General features: G+C 48.4%; 1 protein-coding gene across 3 annotated transcripts in view; it reads right to left on the minus strand.

Moving 5' to 3' along the window:
• GPATCH8 (G-patch domain containing 8) overlaps window positions 1-21,638 on the minus strand; it is a 121,710-nt gene extending 100,072 nt beyond the window's left edge. For all 3 annotated transcript variants that reach the window (XM_073607712.1, XM_073607711.1, XM_073607710.1), the window contains exon 1: window positions 21,485-21,638. In XM_073607712.1, coding sequence (XP_073463813.1) covers window positions 21,485-21,616 — 132 coding nt within the window. In that variant the 5' untranslated portion in view covers window positions 21,617-21,638. The remainder of the gene's footprint in view (window positions 1-21,484) is intronic.
• Between the last annotated feature and the right edge of the window lie 4,913 nt (window positions 21,639-26,551).

Genomic DNA, 26,551 nt, shown 5'->3' on the forward strand with positions numbered 1-26,551 from the left:
GATGACCTGCTGAAGTTCAAACCGAGCATCAGAATGGGGAAGAAAGGGGATTTATGCGACTTTGAACGTGGCATGGTTGTTGGTTCTCAGGTTTATAGAGAATGGTCCGAAAAAGAAAAATATCCAGTGAGCGGCAGTTGTGTGGATGAAAACGCCTTGTTGATGTCAGAGGAGAATGGGCAGACTGGTTTGAAGATGATAGAAAGGCAACAGTAACTCCAATAACCACCCGTTACATCCAAGGTATGCAGAATACCATCTCTGAACACATTGAAGCTTGAAGCAGAAGACCACACCGGGGGGTCACTGTCAGCTACGAACAGGAATCTGAGGCTACAATTCACACAGGATCACCAAAATTGGACAATAGAAGATTGGACAAAACATTGCCTGGTCTGACTAATGTGGATTTCAGCTGCGACATTCAGTTTGTTGGGTCAGAATTTGGTGTTAACAACATGAAAGCATGGATCCATCCTGCCTTGTATCATCGGTTCAGGCTGGTGGTGTAATGGTGTGGGGGATATTTCCTTGGCACACTTTGGGCCCCTTAGTACCAACTGAGCATTGTTTAATCACCTTTGAATCACCAGTGCATTTAAAACTGACAGACATTATAATCCCTCTCTACTCTATCCAAAACTAAAAAAAAAAAAAAAAAAAATTATATAAAAAGCTTTGCCTTCTTGAACTGTTTTATACCGCTCTGGTATGTTCAGGGCTTTGCCCCTTCTTTCTTTTATAAAAAAATCAATAAAAATTATATTTTCAAAAAAAAAAAAGAAGAAGAAGCTTTGCCTTTAATGACACTTTAAGATTCAAGGGTAGATAATGAAAATCGAAAGAGACACAAAATGAGGAACTGATAAAATGTAACAAACAAACGGCGGGAGGACGGCTTGACGCTGACCTATGAGCGAACTGAAGAGTCTTGTTGTCTGGAAGGCTTTGTTTACAAATCTCCAGGGCAGGAAGATGGAGTAAACATAACCGGAGGCCAAAGCGTTGTGTTATGAGCAGAGATCAGTAAAGAGCACCGCCCTGATACTTCGAGATCAACTCCATGGAGATACAAGAGAGACAAATGAATGCAGCTCTCTACTCCAGTACATTCTGTATTAATCTTTTATGACAGCAAGGTTGGCAAGGTCCTTGTAGTCCCTGTACGGTCTTCTTTCTGGTTTCACACTCTGCAGCCATTTGAATGGAGAAGCTGTGATCTCTCCTGCACATGGAGTCACGATTGTAACAGCACTCTGAACTGACGCTACACTCAGTGCATTGTGACATCACCATCCAGGGCTCGGCAAACCCCAGGCGCCAGATCACCATGGTGACTAGAAATTGCATCCTGGCGCCTAGGCATTTGTCAGCCCCATTGGCACAGCTGGGCACAATGGGAGTAACTAAACAGGTGTCCCAGAAAAGATCAGTCCTGTAATAGCTGGGCGGTCAGTAGGCATCACAGAGCCATGTGTGCGCATGATACCGGGGGTGGGGCAGGACTGTGAAGAGCAGGTTAGGGGAGATGCAGGGAGGTAGGAAGGGCAGAGCGGAACCCCTGGCAGAATGTGTACCCTGTGCAGTTCTCAGTGACACCATTGCGGTGTCACCTACAGGAGGACTGGGTGTGGTTCCAGGCCGAATTGTCCAGGTAGACTCTGAGCCTCACCACGGAGCAAGAATCGACAGCGCTGAACAGGCTCAGCAATGGCCCCGAGCCGGGGGGAGGGGGGGGGGGGCTCTCCCACTCTCGTCTGGGCAACCCGCTACCCCCTGGACAGCTCAGAGCCAGTGTAGCCAGCTATCAGTGCAGCCTCATTAGGGCCCATCAGTGAAGAAAAAAAAAATTACATGTTTGCAAAATTTTGTAACAGAAAAGAAAAAGGTTTTTAATGTATTTAGCTAGAAATAAAAAAAACAAAAAAAACAAAAACACATTGTTGGTTAACCACCAAAAGAAAGCTCTATGTGTGAAAACAAAAACAAAAAAAAAATCATATGGTACAGTGCTGCATGACCACGCAATTGTCAAAGTGTGACAGAGCTGATATATTAAAATCGGCCTGGGCAGGAAGGGGGTAAAATTAACCAGTATGCAAGTGATTAACAAAAAACTGGCTCCTAAATTCAAAGGAAATTTGTCAAGCCCTGCCACCATCTGCTACAACTGATATTCACAAGTTTACCTGTGGGTACAAGCGAAAAAGCGGAGTTTACGATCGCTTTGAAGTGCGCCAAAACATCTCAAAAAGTCCAACATGGTACAAAATCTTCCCTGCACCACACTAACCTCCCTGGCGGTATGATTATTTCAGATTTTTGCTTCTCAAAGCGGTACAATTATGTTGCATAAAAATGTGGGCGTTTTATATTGTAGGCCTGTAATTTTTAGCAATAAACACACTTATATCTGTCCACCAAGAGTCTAGTAGATATCCTGGGTATGATGAAGTTTGAAACAAAATCATAAAATAATAAATATTTATAAAACATAATAAAAAGGAATTTCCCCACTATTCACCATCGATCAATTCTGCAAGTGTTCTAATTTACTATTGCTGTTTTCTAGCTGGTCTGAAACCACTTTACATAAAGGGACACTTTTTGGTTGCTATGGACAATCTCCACTCCAGTTTCCAGGAAGAAATATATATATATATATATATATATATATATATATATATATATATATATATATATATATATATATATATATATACACACACACACACATACACATACACACTGCATGCAGGGCATTGGACAAAGCACTGGGGACAAAAGGGACGTGAAGTGATTTCATACTGTAAAATCGGTAAGATTGTACTGTGTTATGAATTTTCACCTTTTTGAATTTGCCCTTAGGCTCCGCCCCCACGCCTCACAACCCTCACAGCGAATGGAGCCTGGCACACAGGACATTGGGGCGGAGGACAGAGCCCACGGACACAGCAGGGGGACATCGCAGGATCCTGGGGACAAGGTAAGTAACCTCTTCCAGGATCCTGCAATGCAATCCCTAGTGTGGCTATAGTGCATTGCATGTTTGCTGCCTTAGTCACTATGGTGCCACTCAAAATAGATGGCATCACTATGGCTACTACATGCAATATGTGCGGTCCCTCATTTTGTTTCACTGCCCAGGATAAAGAGTGGAATCTTCTTCCCCATTGGGATCACAGACAGAAGAAAAAAATAAAAACACACACACACCCCTAAAGGAGCAGTGTAAATTATGGCAGCAAATTTCGATTCAGTTTTAGTCTTAGTCTTGGGACTAAAACGCCATTTTAGTCCTATTTGTGTCTTCTGCAATTGTTTTAGTTTTAATTGTATTTAGTCGACTAAATCTCCAGTACATTTATTCAACTAAAACTCATTTTAGTCGTCTAAAATCGAATAGGTGTAATTAAATTGTAATGCATTAGTTAACATTTCTCTACAATTTCCAAACTCATTATATACTGCTGGAGTGAAAAATCTCATGTTATTTATAGTATTGAAGTATGAACATGCACTACAGGCCAATGTTAATTTTGAAGTCAAATTTCAATTTAGTTTTAGTCTTGACTAAAATGCCATTTCAGTTTTAGTCATTTAGTCATCTCAATTGTTTTAGTCGTATTTTCGTTGACTAAAATAAATATTCATTTAGTCGACGAAATTAAACACTGCACTAGAGTAACTCTTCATCACTCCTATCCAAAACACAGGTCTTTCCTTTACATACACTGGCAATAAATCCAACTGATCAGCACACTATTGTCAGCACTCATACGATGTGATGGTTACACCCTGGGGGCAATGATGAGCACATCCAACTACTCATTCCAACAGCATGAAAAACCTCTGCAATCAATAACACATCAATGTAGGTGCACCACATGCCAAAGTCAGACTCTTCACAGGGAAACAAGCTGCAAGGCCCAGTGGGTGTGACAACGTGATCTATGTATACCATGAATCGTTTCATTTCTGTACACAGCACACAGCTTTTGGCAGAGATTAGCGATATTTTGGAGCACTGGAAAATGCACGCCAAAGTTTAAATCGCAACTTTTTTTTTTTTTTTTTTTTATTACAGTTCCTCCCTTATTAACTCCCATGACAGAATTGATCTGTAACACCACAGCACATGATAGTACAAATATTACTGAGGACTAAAGTTAGTGTTGGGGTGTATATTCAGGTGCAAAGTTCACACCTATGCATTCTAAGGCAAGTGTTGCTATTGAAAGCGATGGAAATGCATACTATGTTTTAATGTGCACCGGCTTGTGTTTTTACATACACACTGATGCACAATACAAAGTGCATTGCAATGCGTGCGCAAAAGATTTGGTTGCGAAAAGTTACTGGTTTGGGTGTAATGTATAGATCAACCGAAGGCAAGTCACATGGCCGTCTTTCTATGCAGCCCTCCATGTACTTTGATTAGACAATGCGGTAGTTCTCTAGTTGTGCAGGAAGAGGGCTCATCCTCAAAAACGCACAAGCCGAAATGCACACGAGGTACCCAAAGGTTACTGAATAGGACTCAGTAGGACAGTTCTGGCATCCAGTGACCAGAGCAAGTCTTCCCTTGATACCCCTTCAATTTTGGCCAACACATCATCTGTTGTTACGCAATTTGCCATCTAAAGGTAATGTACCCACCTAATCCCAAATGCAGTGGTTCCTAGTAGGGATGAGCTCAGGAGTGTTTGCACACGAGTCTGAACCCACCAGAAAGCTGTGAAAACCAACAGCCAGACAGCAGAGGCATTCCCTTGCACCAGACCTATGCGAGGGGTGTGTATGTGTGGGGAATGAGGCCTCCTCCACCTATGGTTGGGTGCCAGCTTTGACAGCTACCGGGTGGGATAGCTCAGACGATTGAGTTTGGAATGGTGTCTGAACATGTCTAAACTCATCTCTGGTTCCTAGCATCATCAACTGACCCCACCAATGGAATTCCATCTGCCAACAGCAATTTAGTAACCTTGTTAATGTTCTAGACCAGTGATGGCAAGCCTTGGCACTCCAGATGTTTTGGAACTACATTTCCCATAATGCTCAATTACACTGCAGAGTGCATGAGCATCATGGGAAATGTAGTTCCAAAACATCTGGGTTGCGAAGGTTCGCATCACTGTTCTAGACAGTTAAAACCGTAAAGAGGACATATGCTTGAAAAGAACTCTGCGTCGATCTCTTCCCAACCTCTTTTTGGGAAGTGGGGACCTTTTTTTGCTGTCACTTCCATGCTTTCATTCCTTGCCTAGGGGAGGATGATATACTCTGGACCATCCACGGCCTTCTGGGTTACACATCACACATCCCAGGAAGATAAAGGACCAGTCCCCCTGCAGTCCATGATCTTGTGTTTGTGCAGTAGGGGGCGGCTGTGAGTGATAAAGAACTGACAGCCGACTCCCAAACGCAACATGGCGGCTCAGATCAGAAGCCCTACAAAGAATCAGACACCATGTAGTAGCAAGTATGTTTCTTAAACATATACTTTCCCATAGCTGGGTGAAGTTCCTTTTTAATGCCCTGGGGTCAGAGCTAAATTTCACAGCACCAGTATGAATCAAGTAACGCGACAATAACGCTATAACTAACTGGTCCGGAAAAATAATTGAAACTTTTTTTTTGTTGTTGTAAGGATATATGGAGATCTTTATACATTGTTATAGCGAATCCATTCTTAAAAACAGATTTTAATCAAAATACTTGAGTCATATATTTCTCACAAATGAAGACAGTGAGATCTGCAACACATATGCTTCAGATGCCACTGTGTATAATATATCTATATCTATATATCTATAGATACCGTATTTATCGGCGTATAACACGCACTTTTTTCCCCTTAAAATAAGGGGAAAATCGTGGGTGCGTGTTATACGCCGATCCCCGCTATTTTGTGATCTGTCGGAGCGATCGCCGCCGACATTCACATAGCTTGTATTTTTAAACATGGCGCCGCGGAGTTCGGAGGGACTCGGGGGCGCTCGTTCAGCTGAACGAGTGCCGCCGAGGACACAGTGACTGGGCGGAGCCGAGATACACATAGCCGAGGGTTCTCGGCTTTTCTCGGCGCCGTTCACAGTCACGCCCAGTCCCGCCATTGGACCTCTGTTATGTCCATCATAGGGACTGGGCGTGACTATGAACGGCGCCGAGAATAGCCGAGAACCCTCGGCTATGTGTATCTCGGCTCCGCCCAGTCACTGTGTCCTCGGCGGCGCTCGTTCAGCTGAACGAGCGCCCCCGAGTCCCTCCGAACTCCGCGGCGCCATGTTTAAAAATACAAACTAAACGTTTGTATGTCGGCGGCGACAAGGCTGCACGGATCACTGGGGACAAGGCTGCACTGGACACTGGGGAAAGGCTGCAGATGAACACTGATGAGGCTGCATTGATGGGCATTTAACTGTAAGTTTTTTTTCCTTAAAATTCCCTCCTAAACTTGGGGTGCGTGTTATACGCCGGCGCGTGTTATACGCCGATAAATACGGTATATAATCTATATATATCTATCAGCGACAAGTAGAGCTGTCAGGTTTGTTTATAAACAAAAAAGTTATGCAACAACCATTAGGCCCCTTTCATACTGGCGGATTCTGCCAGATGATCTGCCTGTTCAGCAATTGACAAAGCGTATGCGTGCGAAACGCGTAGTCACAACAACAGACTGCGTTCCATGCTAGTCAGATTGGCAACAATTGTCTCCTGCACTCCGGTTCTGAGGTTGTGGTTAAGTCTCTGGGGAGCGCCGGACTCCGGCTGGGCTCCGGAGTGTTTAGAACTTGATCACAGTGGTTTATTGCCACGTGCCACACTGCACCCTCCCGTTCATCAGCCTAACAGACACTAGCCCATCCATATGCACAACCACCAGCATGGTATCGTATAACTCACTATGGGTTTAATTTTACCGTCTCCAATTTCATACTGCGAACTGAACGATCGTGTAACAAGTGCAAAGGGCGTTCTCTGCTCACCTCACAGCTGTCAAAAAAAAAAACCTCACAGAGCCTTTCAAATGTTTATCAACATAGCTCGGTGCTGGGTTAAAAGGAAACATTGTAACGTTTGGTTAATTAGATCAAAGGGATAAACTTTGGTCTGTAAATGAGGGCAGTTTCCGGAAAGTGTTCACAGCACTTCACTTTTTCCACATTGTTATGTTACAGCATTATTCCAAAATGGATTAAATTAATTTTTTTCCTCACAATTCTACAAACAATACCCCATAATGACAACGTGAAAAGTTTGAAATCTTTGCCAATTTATAAAAAATAAAAAAAAAATCCCATGTACATAAGTATTCACAGCCTTTCCCAAGACACTCAAAATTGAGCTCAGGTTCATCCCGTTTCCACTGATAATCTTTGAGATGTTTCTACAGCTTGATTGGAGTCCACCTGTGGTAAATTCAGTTGATTGGACATGATTTGGAAAGGCACACACCTGTCTATACAAGGTCTTACAGTGCCTGTCAGAGCACAAACCAAGCCATGAAGTCAAAGGAATTGTCTGTAGCCCTCCAAAAACAGGACTGCATTGAGGCACAGATCTGGGGAAGGGTGCAGAAAAATTGGCCTCCATCTGTAAATGGAAGAAACTTGCAACCACCAGGACTCTTCCTAGAGCAGGCCGTCCAGCCAAACTGAGCAATCGGGGGGGGGGGGGGGCCTTAGGGAGGTGACCAAGAACCCGATGGTCTCTGACAGAGCTCCAGCATTTCTCTGAAGAGAGAAGAACCTTCCAGAAGAACAACCATCTCTGCAGCACTCTACCAATCAGGCCTGTATGGTAGAGTGGCCAGATGGAAGCCACTCCTCAGCAAAAGGCACATGAAAGCCCGCCTGGAGTTTGCCAAAAAGGAACCTGAAGGACTCTCAGATCATGGGAAACAAAATTCTCTGGTCCGATGAAACAAAGATTGAACTCTTTAGCCTGAATGGAAAGCGTCATGTCTGGAGGAAACCAGGCAACACTCACCTGGCCAATACATCCCTACAGTGAAGCATGGTGGTTGCAGCATCATGCTGTGGGGATGTTTTTCAGTGGCAGGAACTGGAGACTAGTCAGGATCGAGGGAAAGATGAATGCAGCAATGCACAGAGACATCCTTGATGAAAACCTGCTCTAGACCCCAAGACTGGGGTGAAGGTTCATCTTCCAACAAAAGAACAACCCTAAGCACACAGCCAAAAAGGAGTGGCTACGGGACGACTCAATGTCCTTGCGTGGCCCAGCCGGAGCCCAGACTTGAACTCGACTGAACATCTCTGGAGAGATCTACAAATGGCTGTGCACCGATGCTCCCCATCCAACCTGATGGAGCTTGAGGAGGTCCTGCAAAGAAGAATGAGAGAAACTGCTCAAAAATAGGTGTGCCAGACTTGTAGCATCATACTCAAAAAGACTTGAGGCTGTAATAGGTGCCAAAGGTGCTTCAACAAAGTATTGAGCAAAGTGTGTTCCATGTGTTTTTTTTCTGCATCAAAAAACACATGGAAAGCAGGGTATATGGTTTTCGATGGCATAGTTCACACCAGTGTTTGCAATTCCAGTTAAAAAAAAAAAAAAAAAAACAAAAAAAAAAAGAATAAAAAAAAAAAAAAAATAGATAAAGGAAAGTTAGCCCATTTTTTTGTATAACTTGAGAGGTTATGCCGAGAATCGCTATCTTTAGTCTAATCTCCAAGCTAACAATTTTGTGATTCTCATGGTTTCCAGAATCGTGCAGCTCTATTGTGAACAATAAAAGGTTTACCTTTTACCCTTTACCATTGCCTTGGATAATATATGTTGAAATACTATAGTCACCCACTCCCATCCAGATAGCGCTGTCATCCTATCCGTTTTTTGCCTGCTCAGCAAGAGACCTTACCGCTGATCAGGCAGATGACAGGGGTGTGCGCTCTGCTTATATAGCGCGATGTTCTCTATAGCCACTTCCCAACCACCCCGTAGCAGATTTACTACAAGGTGGCAGAGCTGTGCAGAGTCACATTGGATTCTGCACTTCTGAGATTTTGGGCATGAGTGTGCACAGCCGAGGGGCTCGCTCCTGCTGTAATTTTACACACCCGATGTCCGCCTGCACCTTCTGTTCGATCGGTACACTGACAGAATGCCAGTCTGCCTATATAAACAAGGTAGATTGTCATTCTACAGAAGGCATGGATCCTGTGTTCCTGTAAAGCAGAAACACCAATCCATGCCTTCCACTAGTAAAAGCACCTCCCCCACTACACAGACATTAGCTAGGCACACAGTTAACCCTTTGATCACCAATAACCCCTTCCCTGCCAGTGTCATTAATACAGTGACAGTGCATAGTTTTAGCACTGATCATTGTACAAAATGTCACTGGTCCCCAAAAAAAGTGTCAGTTAGGTGTCCGATTTGATTGCCACAATATCGCAGTCCCGCTATAAGTTGCTGATAGCCACCATTATTAGTAAGAGAAAAAAAAATTATAAAAATATCCCAAAGTTTGTAGATGCTGTAACTTTTGCACAAACCAATATATGCTCAATAGGATTTTTTTTTAACCAAAAATATGTAGCAGAATACACATTGGACAAATGTATAAGGAAATTATAAATTAACAATTTTTTTGGATGCGTTTTAGAGCAGAAAGAAAAAAAAAAAAAAATTAAAACCCCACACACACACACACACACACACACACACAGCAGAGGTGATCAAATACCACAAAAAGAAAGCTCTATGTGGGGGGGGAAAGGAAAAAGAAAAAGAAAAAAAAAAAAAAAAGGGAGGACATAAGTTTTATTTGGGTACAATGTCGCACAACCAGTTAGGCTGCATTCACACCTGAGCGTTTCAAAGTCACCAATGTAAAAAGGCAGAAAAACGCCTGTAATCTGTCCGAAAGAAGCTCATGTTCTTTTTTGGAGCTTAGGGCTTTTTTTTTTTTTCCCAGGCGTTTTGCTTTAGGTGACAAAACGCTCAGATGTAAACAGGTGCCATTGAAATTAATGGGATTTAGCTTGTTGAGCATTTTCAGCTTGTAAAACGCCCAGGTGTGAATGCAGAAGTAACGCAGTGCCATATCTCAAAAAAAAATGGCCTGGTCAGGAGGAGGAGGAGGGTGTAAACCTTCCGGAGGTCAAGTGGATAGGGCTGTCAGGTGGAAATGAACCACCTGTCCGTTTCCACCCGACTGTCATCCAATCCAATGGACAAGATCGGAATGGATGTCAGCGGTGTCTGAGGACACATGTCCGCTGACAACCGCCACTCTATAGGGGAGCATTGCAAAGTCCGATCAGATCAAGTCCACCTGAAAAACTGGTAGGCGGACACGATTGGTCCGTCAGTATAAAAGAGGGGCCTTGTTGGTTGTGGTGACCATTGCTGATCGGTTTCTAATTGCTACTCTGAGGTCTCGGAATCGAAGCAGTTACCATGTCAGAGAACTTTAACATACAGAGGTCGTCTGCCTTAGATGGTGGCTTACATTTGCACTGAAGTGAGGACTGTGCTCCAACCAAGAAGTCATGATCCCTCAAAATGTTATTACAGTCTATCCTTGGGATACAAAGAAGCATAAGCTAATAAGGTTCTACCAGGGATGTGCTTTTTTTTTTGTAACAGCAATGCTTTCAACTATCATGAATGGATTACATGACAGCTGTGATTACCAGTGATCTGTGATTGGCTACAGCTAACCACATAGTACAGGGTGGTGTTATTGGCCCAGGTAACATGTGATAGCTGTGGGCCAATCACAGCTCACTCTGCAGGAAAAACAGCCGTTATGAAATTCATTCATAACAGCTTTGTTGACATTGCGGTCATGTGATCCGCAATCCACCAGACAACGATCGTGGGATCGGCATGCTAAGCCGATAAAGGCTGAATGACTTTCGTGTACAGGTCCCCGGATTAAACAAGATAGGGACCGTAGGTTTGTTCTTACGTTGAATCTGTAAGTCGGAACAGGTCCATTTTTTAAGTGTAGCTCCAGCCAAAAAAATCTATTTTTAAGCTTTTTGGATAATATAGGGAAGGGTTATCACCCCTGTAACATTTGTTATGCTGTCTGTGCCCCTGTCCAGAAGATTTCACCTCACTTTCTGTCCCAATGGCAATTGGATTTTGAAAATTTTGGGCTGTTAGGGAAACAAGGATTGCTGATAAAAACCATCAGTGAAGACACCTTTTTCCCATATTAACTCTTACAGGAGAGAATTTCCCTCCCTAGGGGTAGATTTCCTCTCACTTCCTGTTGTCTCCTTCCGTTTGTAAGTCAGATGTTTTTAAGTAGGGGACCGCCTGTACGTGGTACTGCTCATAGATCACCAATTTTACACTGAAGTGGGACCGGGTACCTGTCATAAGCAGGTACCCGCTCCCCCCACAAAAGTGCAAAATGTGGTAGGGGAGGGAAGGGCGCGAACAAGCGGAGCTACCCCTTTTTGGTGGCGCTACGTTTTAAGTTCAGTGAGGAATCTGACAAGGTCAGAGAGAAATTATAGGCCAAAAATAGGGTTATGGGTGTCGATAATGGCCAAAAATAAATTCATATACATTACAATTGATGATATTTATTAAAATGTTGAATACAAATTATACATAAAAAAAAATATTTTTTTTTTTTAAACCTGTCCATTTCAGTTTTCGGCAAAGTACATCCTGAATTTTCAGTTTGGTGCACTATCAGAGAGGCATCGTTCACCAAACAGGGACAGCTAGGGGGCCACAAATTGCCCAGGTCTACTTGAAAATATCAAATCCAGACAAAGGAACCTTGTGGCGTGCAGACGTTCCTTTTATATTGCATTTGCTGGCCTCAAAAGAAAGTCGTGTGTCCTTCACCGTCATCCCGGCAGCTGTCCCTACTACAGGCCCAAAACAAAAGGATTTTTTTTTTCCCCTTTTGTATGACTCATACAAATTAGACTGGAAACTGTGCTACTCTGTTTAATATTTACAGTTTGTTACACTCAAAAGAACCAACGTGCACAGGATGGCCAGACGTTTGTAGACACCTGATCACCAGGCCGATATGTGCTTGTTGGACATCCCTTTCTAAAACCACAGGCATGAATATGGACTTGGCTCTGAGTCTCCACCAGATTCTGGAGGTTGTGGGAATTTGTGTTCATTCAGCCAAAAGAACATCATCCACATTGAGTTGGTGAGGTACTGATGTTGGATGGGAGGATCTGCCTTGCAATCAGCATTCCAACCCAACCTAATGGTGTTCAATAGGGCTGAGGTCAGGTTCTTCCACATCAAATCACTTCTTTATGGAGTTAGCTTTGAACATGGGGGAACAATCATGCTGGAACAGAGAAGTGTCTTCCCCACGAGATCAGAAAGTCAAAATTGTCTTTGTATGATGTACCATTAGCAGGACTTTACACTGGAAACACCTGAACTGAGTGTTAAGAGGAGCCCCATGCTCTGGCCATATACAGTATCTCACAAAAGTGAGTACACCCCTCACATTTCTATAAATATTTTATTAGATCTTTTCATGTGACAACACTGAAATTAATGACACTTTGCTACAATGTAAAGTAGTGAGTGTACAGCTTGTATAAGTGTAAATTTGTTGTCCCCGCAAAATAACTCAACACACAGCCATTAATGTCTAAATCGCTGGCAACAAAAGTATGCCCTTAAGTGAAAATGTTCAAATTGGGCCCAATTAGCCATTTTCCCTCCCCGGTGTCATGTGACTCGTTAGTGTTACAAGGTCTCAGGTGTGAATGGGGAGCAGGTGTGTTAAATTTGGTTTTATCGCTCTCACCCTCTCATACTGGTCACTGGAAGTTCAACATGGCACCTCATGGCAAAAGAACTCTGAGGATCTGAAAAAAAAAAAAGAATTGTTGCTCTAAAGATGGCCTGGGCTATAAGAAGATTGCCAAGACCCTGAAACGGAGCTGCAGCACGTCGGCCAAGACTATACAATGGTTTAACAGGACAGGTTCCACTCAGAACAGGCCTCGCCATTGTCGACCAAAGAAGTTGAGTGCACGTGCTCAGCGTCATATTCAGAGGTTGTCTTTGGGAAATAGACGTATGAGTGCTGCCAGCATTGCTGCAGAGGTTGAAGGGTGTGTGTGTGTGTGTGGGGGGGGGGGGGGGTCAGCCTGTCAGTGCTCAGACCATACTCCGCACACTACATCAAATTGGTCTGCATGGCTGTCGTCCCAGAAGGAAGCCTCTTCTAAAGATGATGCACAAGAAAGCCTGCAAACAGTTTGCTGAAGACAAGCAGACTAAGGATATGGATTACTGGAACCATGTCCTGTGGTCTGATGAGACCAAGATAAACTTATTTGGTTCAGATGGTGTCAAGCGTGTGTGGCGGCAACCAGGTGAATAGTAAAAAAAACACAAGTGTCTTGCCTACAGTCAAGCATGGTGGTGGGAGCGTGGTGGTGTGAGCCATGAATGGCAACATTAGGGCTGTTGAAAATAATTGTAGCATCGATGCATAGCGATTCGACCATACACGATGCAGCATCGATGCTACGACTGGAATAATCGATGTTTGGATGATGTCATACCCGTGCCGCGTTATGCCACACCTCAGAGACCGAACGGAGCCAAAAGCCGCCGAAGAGCCGTGGGAGTAAGCCGCGCTGGCTTTTCCCCACTTCCTGCCTCCCACTGACGTCATCCTCTGCGTTGAGGAGCGACGCTGTGTGCACGTTGGAGGGGACATGGAGCACCGGTGGCTGGAGCTGCTGCGGATAAGAGTGGCGGCGGCCGGCTTGTGGAGCATGGAGCTCCGAGGAGGAGAGTGGAGCTGCAGCATGTACAGCCAGGTGTGAGGAGGTGTGACAGATGAGGCAGAGCCAGGTGAAGGTGCCACGGGGAGGACATGGTGAGAGGTGTCAGACTGTCCTATCCAAGCTGACCAATACTCCGCCCTCTCACCACTAACCTGTCACCATATAATACTATCTCATTACCTTAGCGCTCCTCTGCCCAGTGTCAGCACAGACCAATTCCCATCCTTCTCGACCAGCATCCACAGTGTTCTCTGCTCCCCCCCCCCCCCCACCTCTACACAGTGAGCATGCAGATAGGGCAATAAAACAAAAAATAGTGTGCAGTGCTTTGTGGTGATAAATGTACAAAAGAGTCTTATTAAGTAGTGAACTCTATACACACACACACACACACACACACACACACACACATACATACTCTGTGATTCGATTAAAAGAAATCTTTTGTGTATTCAACGCAATTCCAATGGTGCTGAGTGTGCTCTGCTGTGTTCAAATCATTATTCCAAAAAGGGCCTTTAAACTCAACTGCCTAAAAACACTGTAAACGACCCTGTGTACATGTACTGATAAGATAACCCAGGAGAGTTCAGGAGCAGTTGAAAAAAAATGCCCAACTGCTCCTAAGAGCCCTTTCACACCGAGCCGCCCATAGAGTCGGCGGTAAATGCCCCGCTAGCGGCGCATTTCGGCCGCTAGCGGCCGAGAAAGGGTTAAAACCGCCCGCAATAGCGGCATTTTGCCGGTGGTATCCCAGCGCTGCCCCATTGATTTCAATGGGGAGCAGCGGTGGAGGAGCGTTAAACACACCGCTCCAAAGAAGCTGCTGACAGGACTTTTCCTGAGGTCCTGCCAGCGCGCCGGTGTAAAAGCCCTCGGGCTTTCACACTGGAGACAATGCTGCAGCTGTTTGAGGGCGGATTGCAGGCGCTATTTTTAACGCTATAGCGCCTGCAAAACGCCCTCCGTGTGAAAGGGGTCTAAACGTCCGTTTACCAGCAGCAGTGTACATGAGGCCTTATACAAGCTGTACACTCACTACTTTAAATTGTAGCAAAGTGTCATTTCTTCAGTGTTGTCACATGAAAAGATAATAATTTACAAAAATGTGAGGGGTGTACTCAGTTTTGTGAGATACTGTAATGCCCCATACACGCGATCTGATTATCGGACGAATGATCGTCCTTTTTTTTTTTTGCATGCTAATCTCACGTTGAATCTGATGAGTTTACTAAAGTCACAAAGAATCTCGTACGACAGAATACAAATTTGTAAGTGATATCATGTGTTGTAAGGCATTTGTATTGCATTTTCGAACGTCAGCTGTACTGCTTAACCACTTCAATACCAGGCACTTAGACACCTTCCTGCCCAGACCAATTTTCAGCTTTCAGCGCTGTCGCAATTTGAATGACGATTGCGCGGTCATGCTACACTGTACCCAAACAAATTTTTTATCATTTTGTTCCCACAAATAGAGCTTTCTTTTGGTGGTATTTGATCACCTCTGCGGTTTTTATTTTTTGCGCAACAAATAAAAAAAGACCGAAAATTTTGAAAAAAAAAACACAAGTTTTTCTTTGTTTCTGTTAAAACTTTTTGTAAATAAGTACGTTTTCTGCGGCACTGATATGGCTGCACTGACGGGCACTGATATGGCTGCACTGACGGGCACTGATATGGCTGCACTGACGGGCACTGATATGGCTGCACTGATGATGGGCATTTATAGGCGGCACTGATGGGCACTCATAGGTGGCATTGATGGTTACTTATGGGTGGCACTGATAGTTGGCACAGATGGGCACTGACAGGTGGCATGAATGGATACTGATGGGTGGCACTGATGGCACTGCTTGTTTGCAGTGATGCCCCTAAGGGTGGCATTGCTGGGCATCACTGCAACATAATGGTGCCAATCAGTGCCCATTTGTGGGCACTGATTGGCACAGATTTGACACACTGGGCACATGTGGATGGCCATGGGGTACATACCTGGCCATCCACATGTTGCCCCTTCCCTGGTGGTCCTAGTGGCGATCCCTGGTGGTCCAGTGTGGTGATCTGCGGGGGGGCTGCGCTGATAAACAATCAGCGCAGACCCCCCCCTGCCAGGAGAGCCGCCGATCGGCTCTCCTCTACTCGCGTCTGTCAGACGCGAGTGAGGAAGAGCCGATCAACGGCTCTTCCTATTGACAGCGTGATCAGCCGTGATTGGACACGGCTGATCACGTGGTAAAGAGCCTCCGCCGGAGGCTCTTTACCAAGATCGGTGTAGCGGTGTGTCAGACTGACATACCGCTCCAACGATGGGCGCGCTGCGGCATGTTATCCTGCTGGACGTCATATGACGTCCAGTCAGGATAACAGAACCACTTCCCGGACGTCAATCCGCTATAGGGCGGGCGGGAAGTGCTTAAACGAAAATTGTATGATCTGGCATTGTACGAAAAAAAATTTCTGTGTATTCCGAATAATATCGGATGAACTGTCCTGATTGGTTCTCGAAAGCTCTGTATTAACGATCCGATTATCGTACGATCGATTCGAATGCGGCATTTTTCATACGATTTTCGGATCGTGTGTACGGGGCATAAAAGTATCTCAGCAATCTTATAGAGCATTTGAAAGCAGTTAACAGTAAATTTTCCAGTACGTCAACAAATCTGCTAATCCTGTACAATCCAGGGGGGTAGGCCATACACAGAAAGGGGGGGGGGGGTAGTCCATACACAGGAAAGGGGGGGAATATAGGGGGGGGAGCCCATACACAGGACGGGGGAAATATAGAGGGGTAGTTCATACACAGGAAAGGGGGGGGGGGAGAGAATATAATGGGGAAGTCGATAAAAAGGACGGGGGGAAATATAGAGGGGGGAGAAACACAGAAGAGAAGACTCATTACTGATGTGTAGACATGGTGTCAGGTATCTGGTGTGTAGACATAGATGGGATGACGGTGTCAGGTATCTGGTATACAGACACAGAATGGGAATAATGACACTGGAGTATCAGGTGTACATAAGAGGATGATAGTACTAAGGTCTGGTATACAGAGGATGGGGGGTGATGATGGGGGGGGGGGTCTGGTATACAGAAAATGGGGGTGATGATGGGGGGGTCTGGTATACAGAGGATGGCGGGAGGGGTCTGGTATACAGAGGATGGGGGGGGGGGGGGGGAGTCTGGTATACAGAGGATGGGGGGGGGGGGGAGTCTGGTATACAGAGGATGGGGGGGGGGGGGGGGAGTCTGGTATACAGAGGATGGGGGGGGGGGGGGAGTCTGGTATACAGAGGATGGGGGGGGGGGGGGGGGGAGTCTGGTATACAGAGGATGGGGGGGGGGGGGGGAGTCTGGTATACAGAGGATGGGGGGGGGGGGAGTCTGGTATACAGAGGATGGGGGGGGGGGGGGGGGGGAGAGTCTGGTATACAGAGGATGGGGGGGGGGAGTCTGGTATACAGAGGAGGGGGGGGGGGGGGAGTCTGGTATACAGAGGATGGGGGGGGGAGTCTGGTATACAGAGGATGGGGGGGGGGGGGGAGTCTGGTATACAGAGGATGGGGGGGGGGGGGGGGGAGTCTGGTATACAGAGGATGGGGGGGGGGGGGGGGAGTCTGGTATACAGAGGATGGGGGGGGGGGGGGAGTCTGGTATACAGAGGATGGGGGGGGGGGGGGGGGGTCTGGTATACAGAGGATGGGGGGGGGGGAGTCTGGTATACAGAGGATGGGGGGGGGGGGGGGAGTCTGGTATACAGAGGATGGGGGGGGGGGGGGGAGTCTGGTATACAGAGGATGGGGGGGGGGGGGGGAGTCTGGTATACAGAGGATGGGGGGGGGGGGGGAGTCTGGTATACAGAGGATGGGGGGGGGGGGGGGTCTGGTATACAGAGGATGGGGGGGGGGGGGGGGGGGAGTCTGGTATACAGAGGATGGGGGGGGGGGGGAGTCTGGTATACAGAGGATGGGGGGGGGGGGGGGAGTCTGGTATACAGAGGATGGGGGGGGGGGGGGGGAGTCTGGTATACAGAGGATGGGGGGGGGGGGGGGAGTCTGGTATACAGAGGATGGGGGGGGGGGGAGTCTGGTATACAGAGGATGGGGGGGGGGGGGGGAGTCTGGTATACAGAGGATGGGGGGGGGGGGGGGGAGTCTGGTATACAGAGGATGGGGGGGGGGGGGGGAGTCTGGTATACAGAGGATGGGGGGGGGGGGGGGAGTCTGGTATACAGAGGATGGGGGGGGGGGGGGGGGAGTCTGGTATACAGAGGATTGGGGGGGGGGGGGGAGTCTGGTATACAGAGGATGGGGGGGGGGGGGGAGTCTGGTATACAGAGGATGGGGGGGGGGGGGGAGTCTGGTATACAGAGGATGGGGGGGGGGGGGGAGTCTGGTATACAGAGGATGGGGGGGGGGGGGGGAGTCTGGTATACAGAGGATGGGGGGGGGGGGGGGGAGTCTGGTATACAGAGGATGGGGGGGGGGGGGGAGTCTGGTATACAGAGGATGGGGGGGGGGGGGGGAGTCTGGTATACAGAGGATGGGGGGGGGGGGGAGTCTGGTATACAGAGGATGGGGGGGGGGGGGAGTCTGGTATACAGAGGATGGGGGGGGGGGGGGGGGGGAGTCTGGTATACAGAGGATGGGGGGGGGGGGGGGAGTCTGGTATACAGAGGATGGGGGGGGGGGGGGGAGTCTGGTATACAGAGGATGGGGGGGGGGGGGGGAGTCTGGTATACAGAGGATGGGGGGGGGGGGGGGAGTCTGGTATACAGAGGATGGGGGGGGAAGTCTGGTATACAGAGGATGGGGGGGGAAGTCTGGTATACAGAGGATGGGGGGGGAAGTCTGGTATACAGAGGATGGGGGGGGAAGTCTGGTATACAGAGGATGGGGGGGGAAGTCTGGTATACAGAGGATGGGGGGGGAAGTCTGGTATACAGAGGATGGGGGGGGAAGTCTGGTATACAGAGGATGGGGGGGGGGGGGGGAGTCTGGTATACAGAGGATGGGGGGGGGGGGGGGGAGTCTGGTATACAGAGGATGGGGGGGGGGGGGGGGAGTCTGGTATACAGAGGATGGGGGGGAGTCTGGTATACAGAGGATGGGGGGGGAAGTCTGGTATACAGAGGATGGGGGGGGAAGTCTGGTATACAGAGGATGGGGGGGGAAGTCTGGTATACAGAGGATGGGGGGGGGGGGGGGGGGGGGAGTCTGGTATACAGAGGATGGGGGGGGGGGGGGGGAGTCTGGTATACAGAGGATGGGGGGGGGGGGGGGGGGGAGTCTGGTATACAGAGGATGGGGGGGGGGGGGGGGGGGGAGTCTGGTATACAGAGGATGGGGGGGGGGGGGAGTCTGGTATACAGAGGATGGGGGGGGGGGGGGAGTCTGGTATACAGAGGATGGGGGGGGGGGGGAGTCTGGTATACAGAGGATGGGGGGGGGGGGGGGAGTCTGGTATACAGAGGATGGGGGGGGGGGGGGGAGTCTGGTATACAGAGGATGGGGGGGGGGGGGGAGTCTGGTATACAGAGGATGGGGGGGGGGGGGAGTCTGGTATACAGAGGATGGGGGGGGGGGGGGGGGGGAGTCTGGTATACAGAGGATGGGGGGGGATGATGATGGGGGGGGGTCTGGTATACAGAGGATGGGGGGTGATGATGGGGGGGTGGTCAGGTATACAGAGGATGAATGGGGGTGATGATGGGGGGGGGGTCTGGTATACAGAGGATGGGGGGTGATGATGGGGGGGGGTCGTCTGGTATACAGAGGATGGGGGGTGATGGGGGTGGTCTGGTATACAGAGGATGGGGGGTGATGGGGGTGGTCTGGTATACAGAGGATGGGGGGTGATGGGGGTGGTCTGGTATACAGAGGATGGGGGGTGATGGGGGTGGTCTGGTATACAGAGGATGGGGGGTGATGATGATGGGGGTGGTCTGGTATACAGAGGATGGGGGGTGATGATGATGGGGGGGGGTCTGGTATACAGAGGATGGGGGGTGATGATGATGGGGGGGGGGGTCTGGTATACAGAGGATGGGGGGTGATGATGATGGGGGTGGTCTGGTATACAGAGGATGGGGGGAGGGGGGAGTCTGGTATACAGAGGATGGGGGGTGATGATGATGGGGGGGGTTGGTATACAGAGGGGGGGGGTGATGATGATGGGGGGGTGGTATACAGAGGATGGGGGGGGGGGAGTCTGATATACAGAGGATGGGGGGTGATGATGGGGGGGGTCTGGTATACAGAGGATGGGGGGGGGGGGGGGAGTCTGGTATACAGAGGATGGGGGGGTGATGATGATGGGGGGGGTGGTATACAGAGGATGGGGGGGGGGGGGAGTCTGGTATACAGAGGATGGGGGGGGGGGGGGGAGTCTGGTATACAGAGGATGGGGGGGGGGGGGAGTCTGGTATACAGAGGATGGGGGGGGGGGGGGGAGTCTGGTATACAGAGGATGGGGGGGGGGGAAGTCTGGTATACAGAGGATGGGGGGGGGGGGGGAAGTCTGGTATACAGAGGATGGGGGGGGGGGGAAGTCTGGTATACAGAGGATGGGGGGGGGGGGGAGTCTGGTATACAGAGGATGGGGGGGGGGGGGGGAGTCTGGTATACAGAGGATGGGGGGGGGGGGGGAGTCTGGTATACAGAGGATGGGGGGGGGGATCTGGTATACAGAGGATGGGGGGTGATGATGGGGGGGTGGTCAGGTATACAGAGGATGAATGGGGGTGATGATGGGGGGGGGGGGTCTGGTATACAGAGGATGGGGGGTGATGGGGGTGGTCTGGTATACAGAGGATGGGGGGTGATGATGATGGGGGGAGTCTGGTATACAGAGGATGGGGGGTGATGATGATGGGGGGGGTCTGGTATACAGAGGATGGGGGGTGATGATGATGGGGGGGGTCTGGTATACAGAGGATGGGGGGAGGGGGAGTCTGGTATACAGAGGATGGGGGGTGATGATGATGGGGGGGGTTGGTATACAGAGGGGGGGGGTGATGATGATGGGGGGGTGGTATACAGAGGATGGGGGGGGGGGGGAGTCTGATATACAGAGGATGGGGGGTGATGATGATGGGGGGGGTCTGGTATACAGAGGATGGGGGGTGATGATGGGGGGGGGTTGGTATACAGAGGGGGGGGGAGTCTGGTATACAGAGGATGGGGGGGTGATGATGATGGGGGGGTGGTATACAGAGGATGGGGGGGGGGGGGGGGGGAGTCTGGTATACAGAGGATGGGGGGTGATGATGATGGGGGGGTCTGGTATACAGAAGGGGGGGGGGGGGGGAGTCTGGTATACAGATGATGGGGGGAGTCTGGTATACAGAGGATGGGGGGTGATGATGATGGGGGGGGGTCTGGTATACAGAGGATGGGGAGTGATGATGATGGGGGGGGGGGTCTGGTATACAGTAGATGGGGGGGGTGATGATGGGGGGGGTCTGGAATAGAGGGCGGAGTCGGTGGTCTCAGTGGGAGGAGCCTGTGTACAGTAGGCTGGGTTCATATAAGGTGAGGTAGAGCGGGGGAGGGGTGTACAGATGAGTCCCTGATCTCCGGGGTCACTGTGTGGGGGAAGGGAGGCTCCCCTCGCCTCTCACTATGATACATCCCGGCTCTCCCCCCCCGACTCCCCGCCATCCCCTCCCCTCCCCTCGGTCCCGCTCTCCCGCCCCGCACCTGAAAGTCTCGGTCCTCGTTAAACCGGGAGAATCTATCCGCGGCCATCTTCCTGCGTCTGCGGGAACCAGGATCGCGTACATCACACTCCGCCCACTCGTCATAGGACGCAGCGACAAGCTCATCCCCCATAACGGGATTACGCACTTTCCCTCAGTCACGTTTTGCGTGCAACAACAGCACCGCCCCCTCTCTGTGCCCCGCCCCTCCACCTTCTTTGTTCCGCCCTTCCTAATCTCAAATCGTATCAACTGTGTGATTGGCTGTTTTTTCCATGGAGAGGCGGGGCAGCGCGCTGTATATAGAGAGAGTATGGATGGTTCTATATACACCAGATTACCAAAAGTATTGGGACGCCTACCTTTCCACGCACATTAACTTTAATGGCATCCCACTCTTAGTTCATAGGATTTAATATTGAGTTGGCCCACCCTTTGCAGATATAACAGCTTCAACTCTTCTGGGAAGGCTGTACACAAGGTTTAGGAGTGTCTATGGGAATGTGTGACCATTCTTCCAGAAGTGCATTTGTGAGGTCAGGCACTGATGTTGGATGAGAAGGCCTGGCTCGCAGTCTCCACTCTAATTCATCCCAAAGGTGTTCTGTCGGGTTGACATCAGGACTCTGTGCAGGCCAGTCAAGTTCCTCCTCCCCAAACTCGCTCATCCATGTCTTTATGGATCTTGCTTTGTGCTCTGGTGCGCAGTCATGTTGGAACCGGAAGGGGCCGTCCCCAAACTGTTCCCACAAAGTTGGGAGCATGAAATTGTCCAAAATGTCTTGATATGCTGACGTTTTAAGAGTTCCCTTCACTGGAACTAAGGGGCCAAGCCCAACCCCTGAAACAACCCCACACCATAATCCCCCCTCCACCAAATGATTTGGATCAGTTATTACATTAAAACTGCTTTTTACTCACTTTTAAAATGAGTGACTACATATAATAGTGCCGATGTCACTTCCGGTATGCCTCCACTCACACCCTACACGTTACGTCACGCCCACGTGACTTCATCAGGGGTTAACAGCTGGCATATGAGGTGCCCTTATATAGCATTGTATTATTGCAGTATCTATAATGGTGGCCATTTTCTAGTAGCCCAGAGCTCTTATATGGTTCTGGTATTATTAAGTGTTACTAAACTATTTTTTTTCTATTAAAGTAACAAACATACATGCTCTGTGCAATGGTATTGCTCAGAGTGGCCCCGATCCTCCTCTCCTCGGGTCCCCGGCGGCGATCTCAGCTCCTCCTCTTCTCGGGACTACCATAGCCAGCCACTGGCTATGGGGAGAGGTAGTCCCCGCGCTCCCGAGCTGTGTGTCTACAGAGCCGTGCTCCATAGACTTACACAGTGGGACTTAGGCCCGCCCCCACTTCCTCTGACAGCAGCAAGAGCCAATGGCTCCTGCTCGAATGAGGTGCAAAGAGGAAGTAAGGGGAGAAAAGATGCAGCCAATGCACAGCGCTGATCTCTTCTCCCCTCTCTTCCCCTTCACACAGGGAAAGAGAGGGTGGTACAGGGAGACTGAAAAAAATGTCTTTTACCCTAATGCAAGCAATGCATTAAGGTAAAAAAAAAAATGTTTAGGTTTAGTAACGCTTTAAGTATAACGGCGCCCATTTTCCAGAAGATCAGAGAATGATCCTGTCGTCACCATTTTCCCATGGTCCCTATCGCTACCAATATTGCATCCTTAATCTGGTTGTGTGTAGACAATGCCAGCGACAAAGATAATTATATATTTTGTAATCTATAGATGTTAAAAAGTAAGTAAACCCTGATGGGTTTTACTTCCTCTTTTGCTCCCTGCAAAGCCTGCAAATTAAAAGCATAATGGGCTAGTATGCATCGCATACTAGCCCATCATGTGACACTTACCTGCAAACGAATCCATCGATGTCCCCTGTACAGGCCGCGTCCATCTTCACTCCTCTTCCTTCGGGGGGCCACGGACTCCAGCTCTGTGACTGTCCGGAGCCGCGTGTCGTCACTCTCGTGGATGCGCGCGGGAGCCATCAGTAACGGCACACACTGGGGGAAGAAACGGCACGGAGGTCCGTTTCTTCACAGCGCATGCGCCAATTACATCATTGGTGCACTACAAGTGAAATATCCCCTAAACGGTGCACGTTTAGGAATTATTTCCACTACCTATAGGTAAGCCTTATTCCACGCTTACCTATAGGTAAAAGTCACTAGGGAGGGTTTACAACCACTTCAATAAAAAAGAAAAGATTTGCTGCGCTCAAAACTAAATAGGATAACGAAAAAAGCAGCTAACACAATATTGTTGGATACAATGGCAAAAACTAGCAGGTATAGATGTAGCGCTAAATCATAGTGACAATAGAGCAAATGTATAAAAAAATACAGTCCATAAATGAAATATTGCAATCCATCCAAAGACCTCCAATTAGATAGAAAGAAGGAGAACCGTCACCGACACCCAATAAGACTGCCTCTTACCGCCAGTGTATAAGATATATGCATTGAGCAAACGTCTGAAGAGCCAGTTCCACAATTCTAATGCCCTTTACACACAGTCGGATTTTCCGACGTAAAAAGTGCGATCGGATTGTGTTGTCGGAAATTCCGATCGTGTGTGGGCTCCACCGTACTTTTTCCGTCGGAATTTCCGACACACAAAGTTTGGGAGCAGGATAAAAAAATCCGATCGGTTAAATTCCGATCGTGTGTACACAAATCCAACGCACAAAGTGCCACGCATGCTCAGAATAAATTAAGAGACGAAAGCTATTGGCTACTGCCCCGTTTATAGTCCCGACGTACGTGTTTTACGTCACCGCGTTCAGAATGATCGGATTTTCTGACAACTTTGTGCGACCGTGTGTATGCAAGATGAGTTTGAGCCAACACCCGTCGGAAAAAAATCCATGGATTTTGTTGTCGGAATGTCCGATCAATGTCCGACCGTGTGTACAGGGCATTATTCATCAATTAGGTTCTCTCATTAGGCAGGCGTCACAATACTTTTGGTAATCTGGTGTATATAGACCCATCCTTATCTCTGGTGGATTTGTGAATGAGGATTCCTACCTCATTCACAGACCCACCAGAGATAAGGATGGTTGTATTTTTCCAACCCCGGCCGGGAGATGAACTCCACAGACACAACTCAGTGATTACATATGAGGGGATGAAAGAAATAATCTCATTGCGCAAACATCCATAAAATATGACAATATATTAAACAAAAGGTTTGGTATACAACTCACATTAGGTAAAAGAAATTAGGCATGAGCAAAAAGGAAAGCGTCCAGTGCTTCCTACCAACAAGATGGCGCCACTCCTCTGTTCACAATGCGTTACTCGTCCCTCATTGGCCCGACGTTTCGTCACGAGTGTGCGTCCTCAGGGGCGTGGTGACGGCGTGTGACACTGTGATTTATAGGAGTGGATCCATTTGCGAGGCCGGATATTGTGTGCGTTCCATCAGGAGGAAGTAATTAACCTCCAGCCAATGACGCGCCAGAGCACATAGCATGTGATGTACAGGATGGAGATAGGAATCTCCCAGCCCATGCTCCGCCCACCCCGTCCACCCGACGGACGTAAAGAACCTCCATCTATTGGACAACATTTGTGACAGGAAATGTGTGCGCTCCATCAGGCGGAAGCAGTGATCTCCCGGACCATGAGACACACCAAAACACATTGTATAAAATATATGGGACGGAAGTAGTATAACCCCCGTCCATATAATCACCCACCCGGAAGTAATATGCGTACCACCGGGCGGAAGTGACATACCTCAGCCCAATGGACAACACTTCACAAAAAGGGCATTTTAAAAACAAGCTTATATAGACAGGAAACAATAGTCATCTATATCCCAGGAAGCTCATTATACCAAAACAAAGAAGGGGGAAGGGAGGAGTTTAAAAACGAATAAACAACATTATAAGGTCAAAACAAGAAGAGTAAAGCCCCTCCTCCACATCGGAACATACCCGACGTAAAAAACAATAATCAAATAAGGCTTTTATAACCACTTCAATACGGGGCACTTATACACCTTCCTGCCCAGGCCAATTTTCAGTTTTCTGTGCTTTCGCTGTTTAAATGACAATTGCGCGGTCATGCTACGCTGTACCCAAACAGAATTTTTATCATTTTGTTCCCACAAATAGTTTTTTTTTGGTGGTATTTGATCACCTTTGCGGTTTTTATTTTTTGCTAAACAAATAAAAAAAGACAGAAAATTTTGAAAAAAAATAAAAGTTTTGCTTTTGTTTCTGTTATAAAATTTTGTAAATAAGTACGTTTTCTCCTTCACTGACGGGCACTGATAAGGCGGCAGCGATGAGGTGGCACCAATGAGCGGGCACTGACAGGCACTGACGATGGACCCTGATATGCGGCACTGATATGCAGCACTGATGGGCATTGATAGGTGGCACTGATGGGCACACATGGGTGGCACTGGTGGGCACTGATAGGCGACACTGAAAGGCTGCAAAGATGGGTACTTATGGGTGGCACTGATGGGTACTGATAGGCGGCACTGATGGGCACTGATGGGCATTGATACGTGGCACTGATATGCGGCACTGATAGGCATCACTGGTGGCATTGGCAGTGGTAGGCATTGTGAGTGGGCACTGATTAGCAGCTGCCTGGTCATTGATTGGCAGCTGCCTTGGCACAGATCCCTGGTAGTCAAGGGGGGGCATACCTGGTGGTCCAGTGTGGATGGCCATCCTGGTGGTCCTGGGTGGCATGATAGTGATCCTGGGCGGGATCCAAGGGGGGGGCTGCGCTGATAAACAATCAGCACAGCCCCCCCTGTCAGGAGAGCCGTTGATTGGCTTTCCTGTACTCGTGTCTGTCAGACATAGGGTTGCCACCTTTTCTTGAAACCAAACCTGAACACTTTAGCGGCTCACAGCTAATTTTTTTTAAGGAGGAATGCTGTGGACTCTGGTGTAAAGGGGAACTCTGATGTAGGGGGGGTTTCTGCTCACAAAACCTCCCACTTACATCAAAGTTCTCAGCATTTCCCCTTAAATCAGGGTTTCCAAATACCTCCCTAAATCAGAG

Source organism: Aquarana catesbeiana, linkage group LG12, assembly GCF_042186555.1.
Source record: "Aquarana catesbeiana isolate 2022-GZ linkage group LG12, ASM4218655v1, whole genome shotgun sequence".
NCBI lineage: Eukaryota > Metazoa > Chordata > Amphibia > Anura > Ranidae > Aquarana > Aquarana catesbeiana.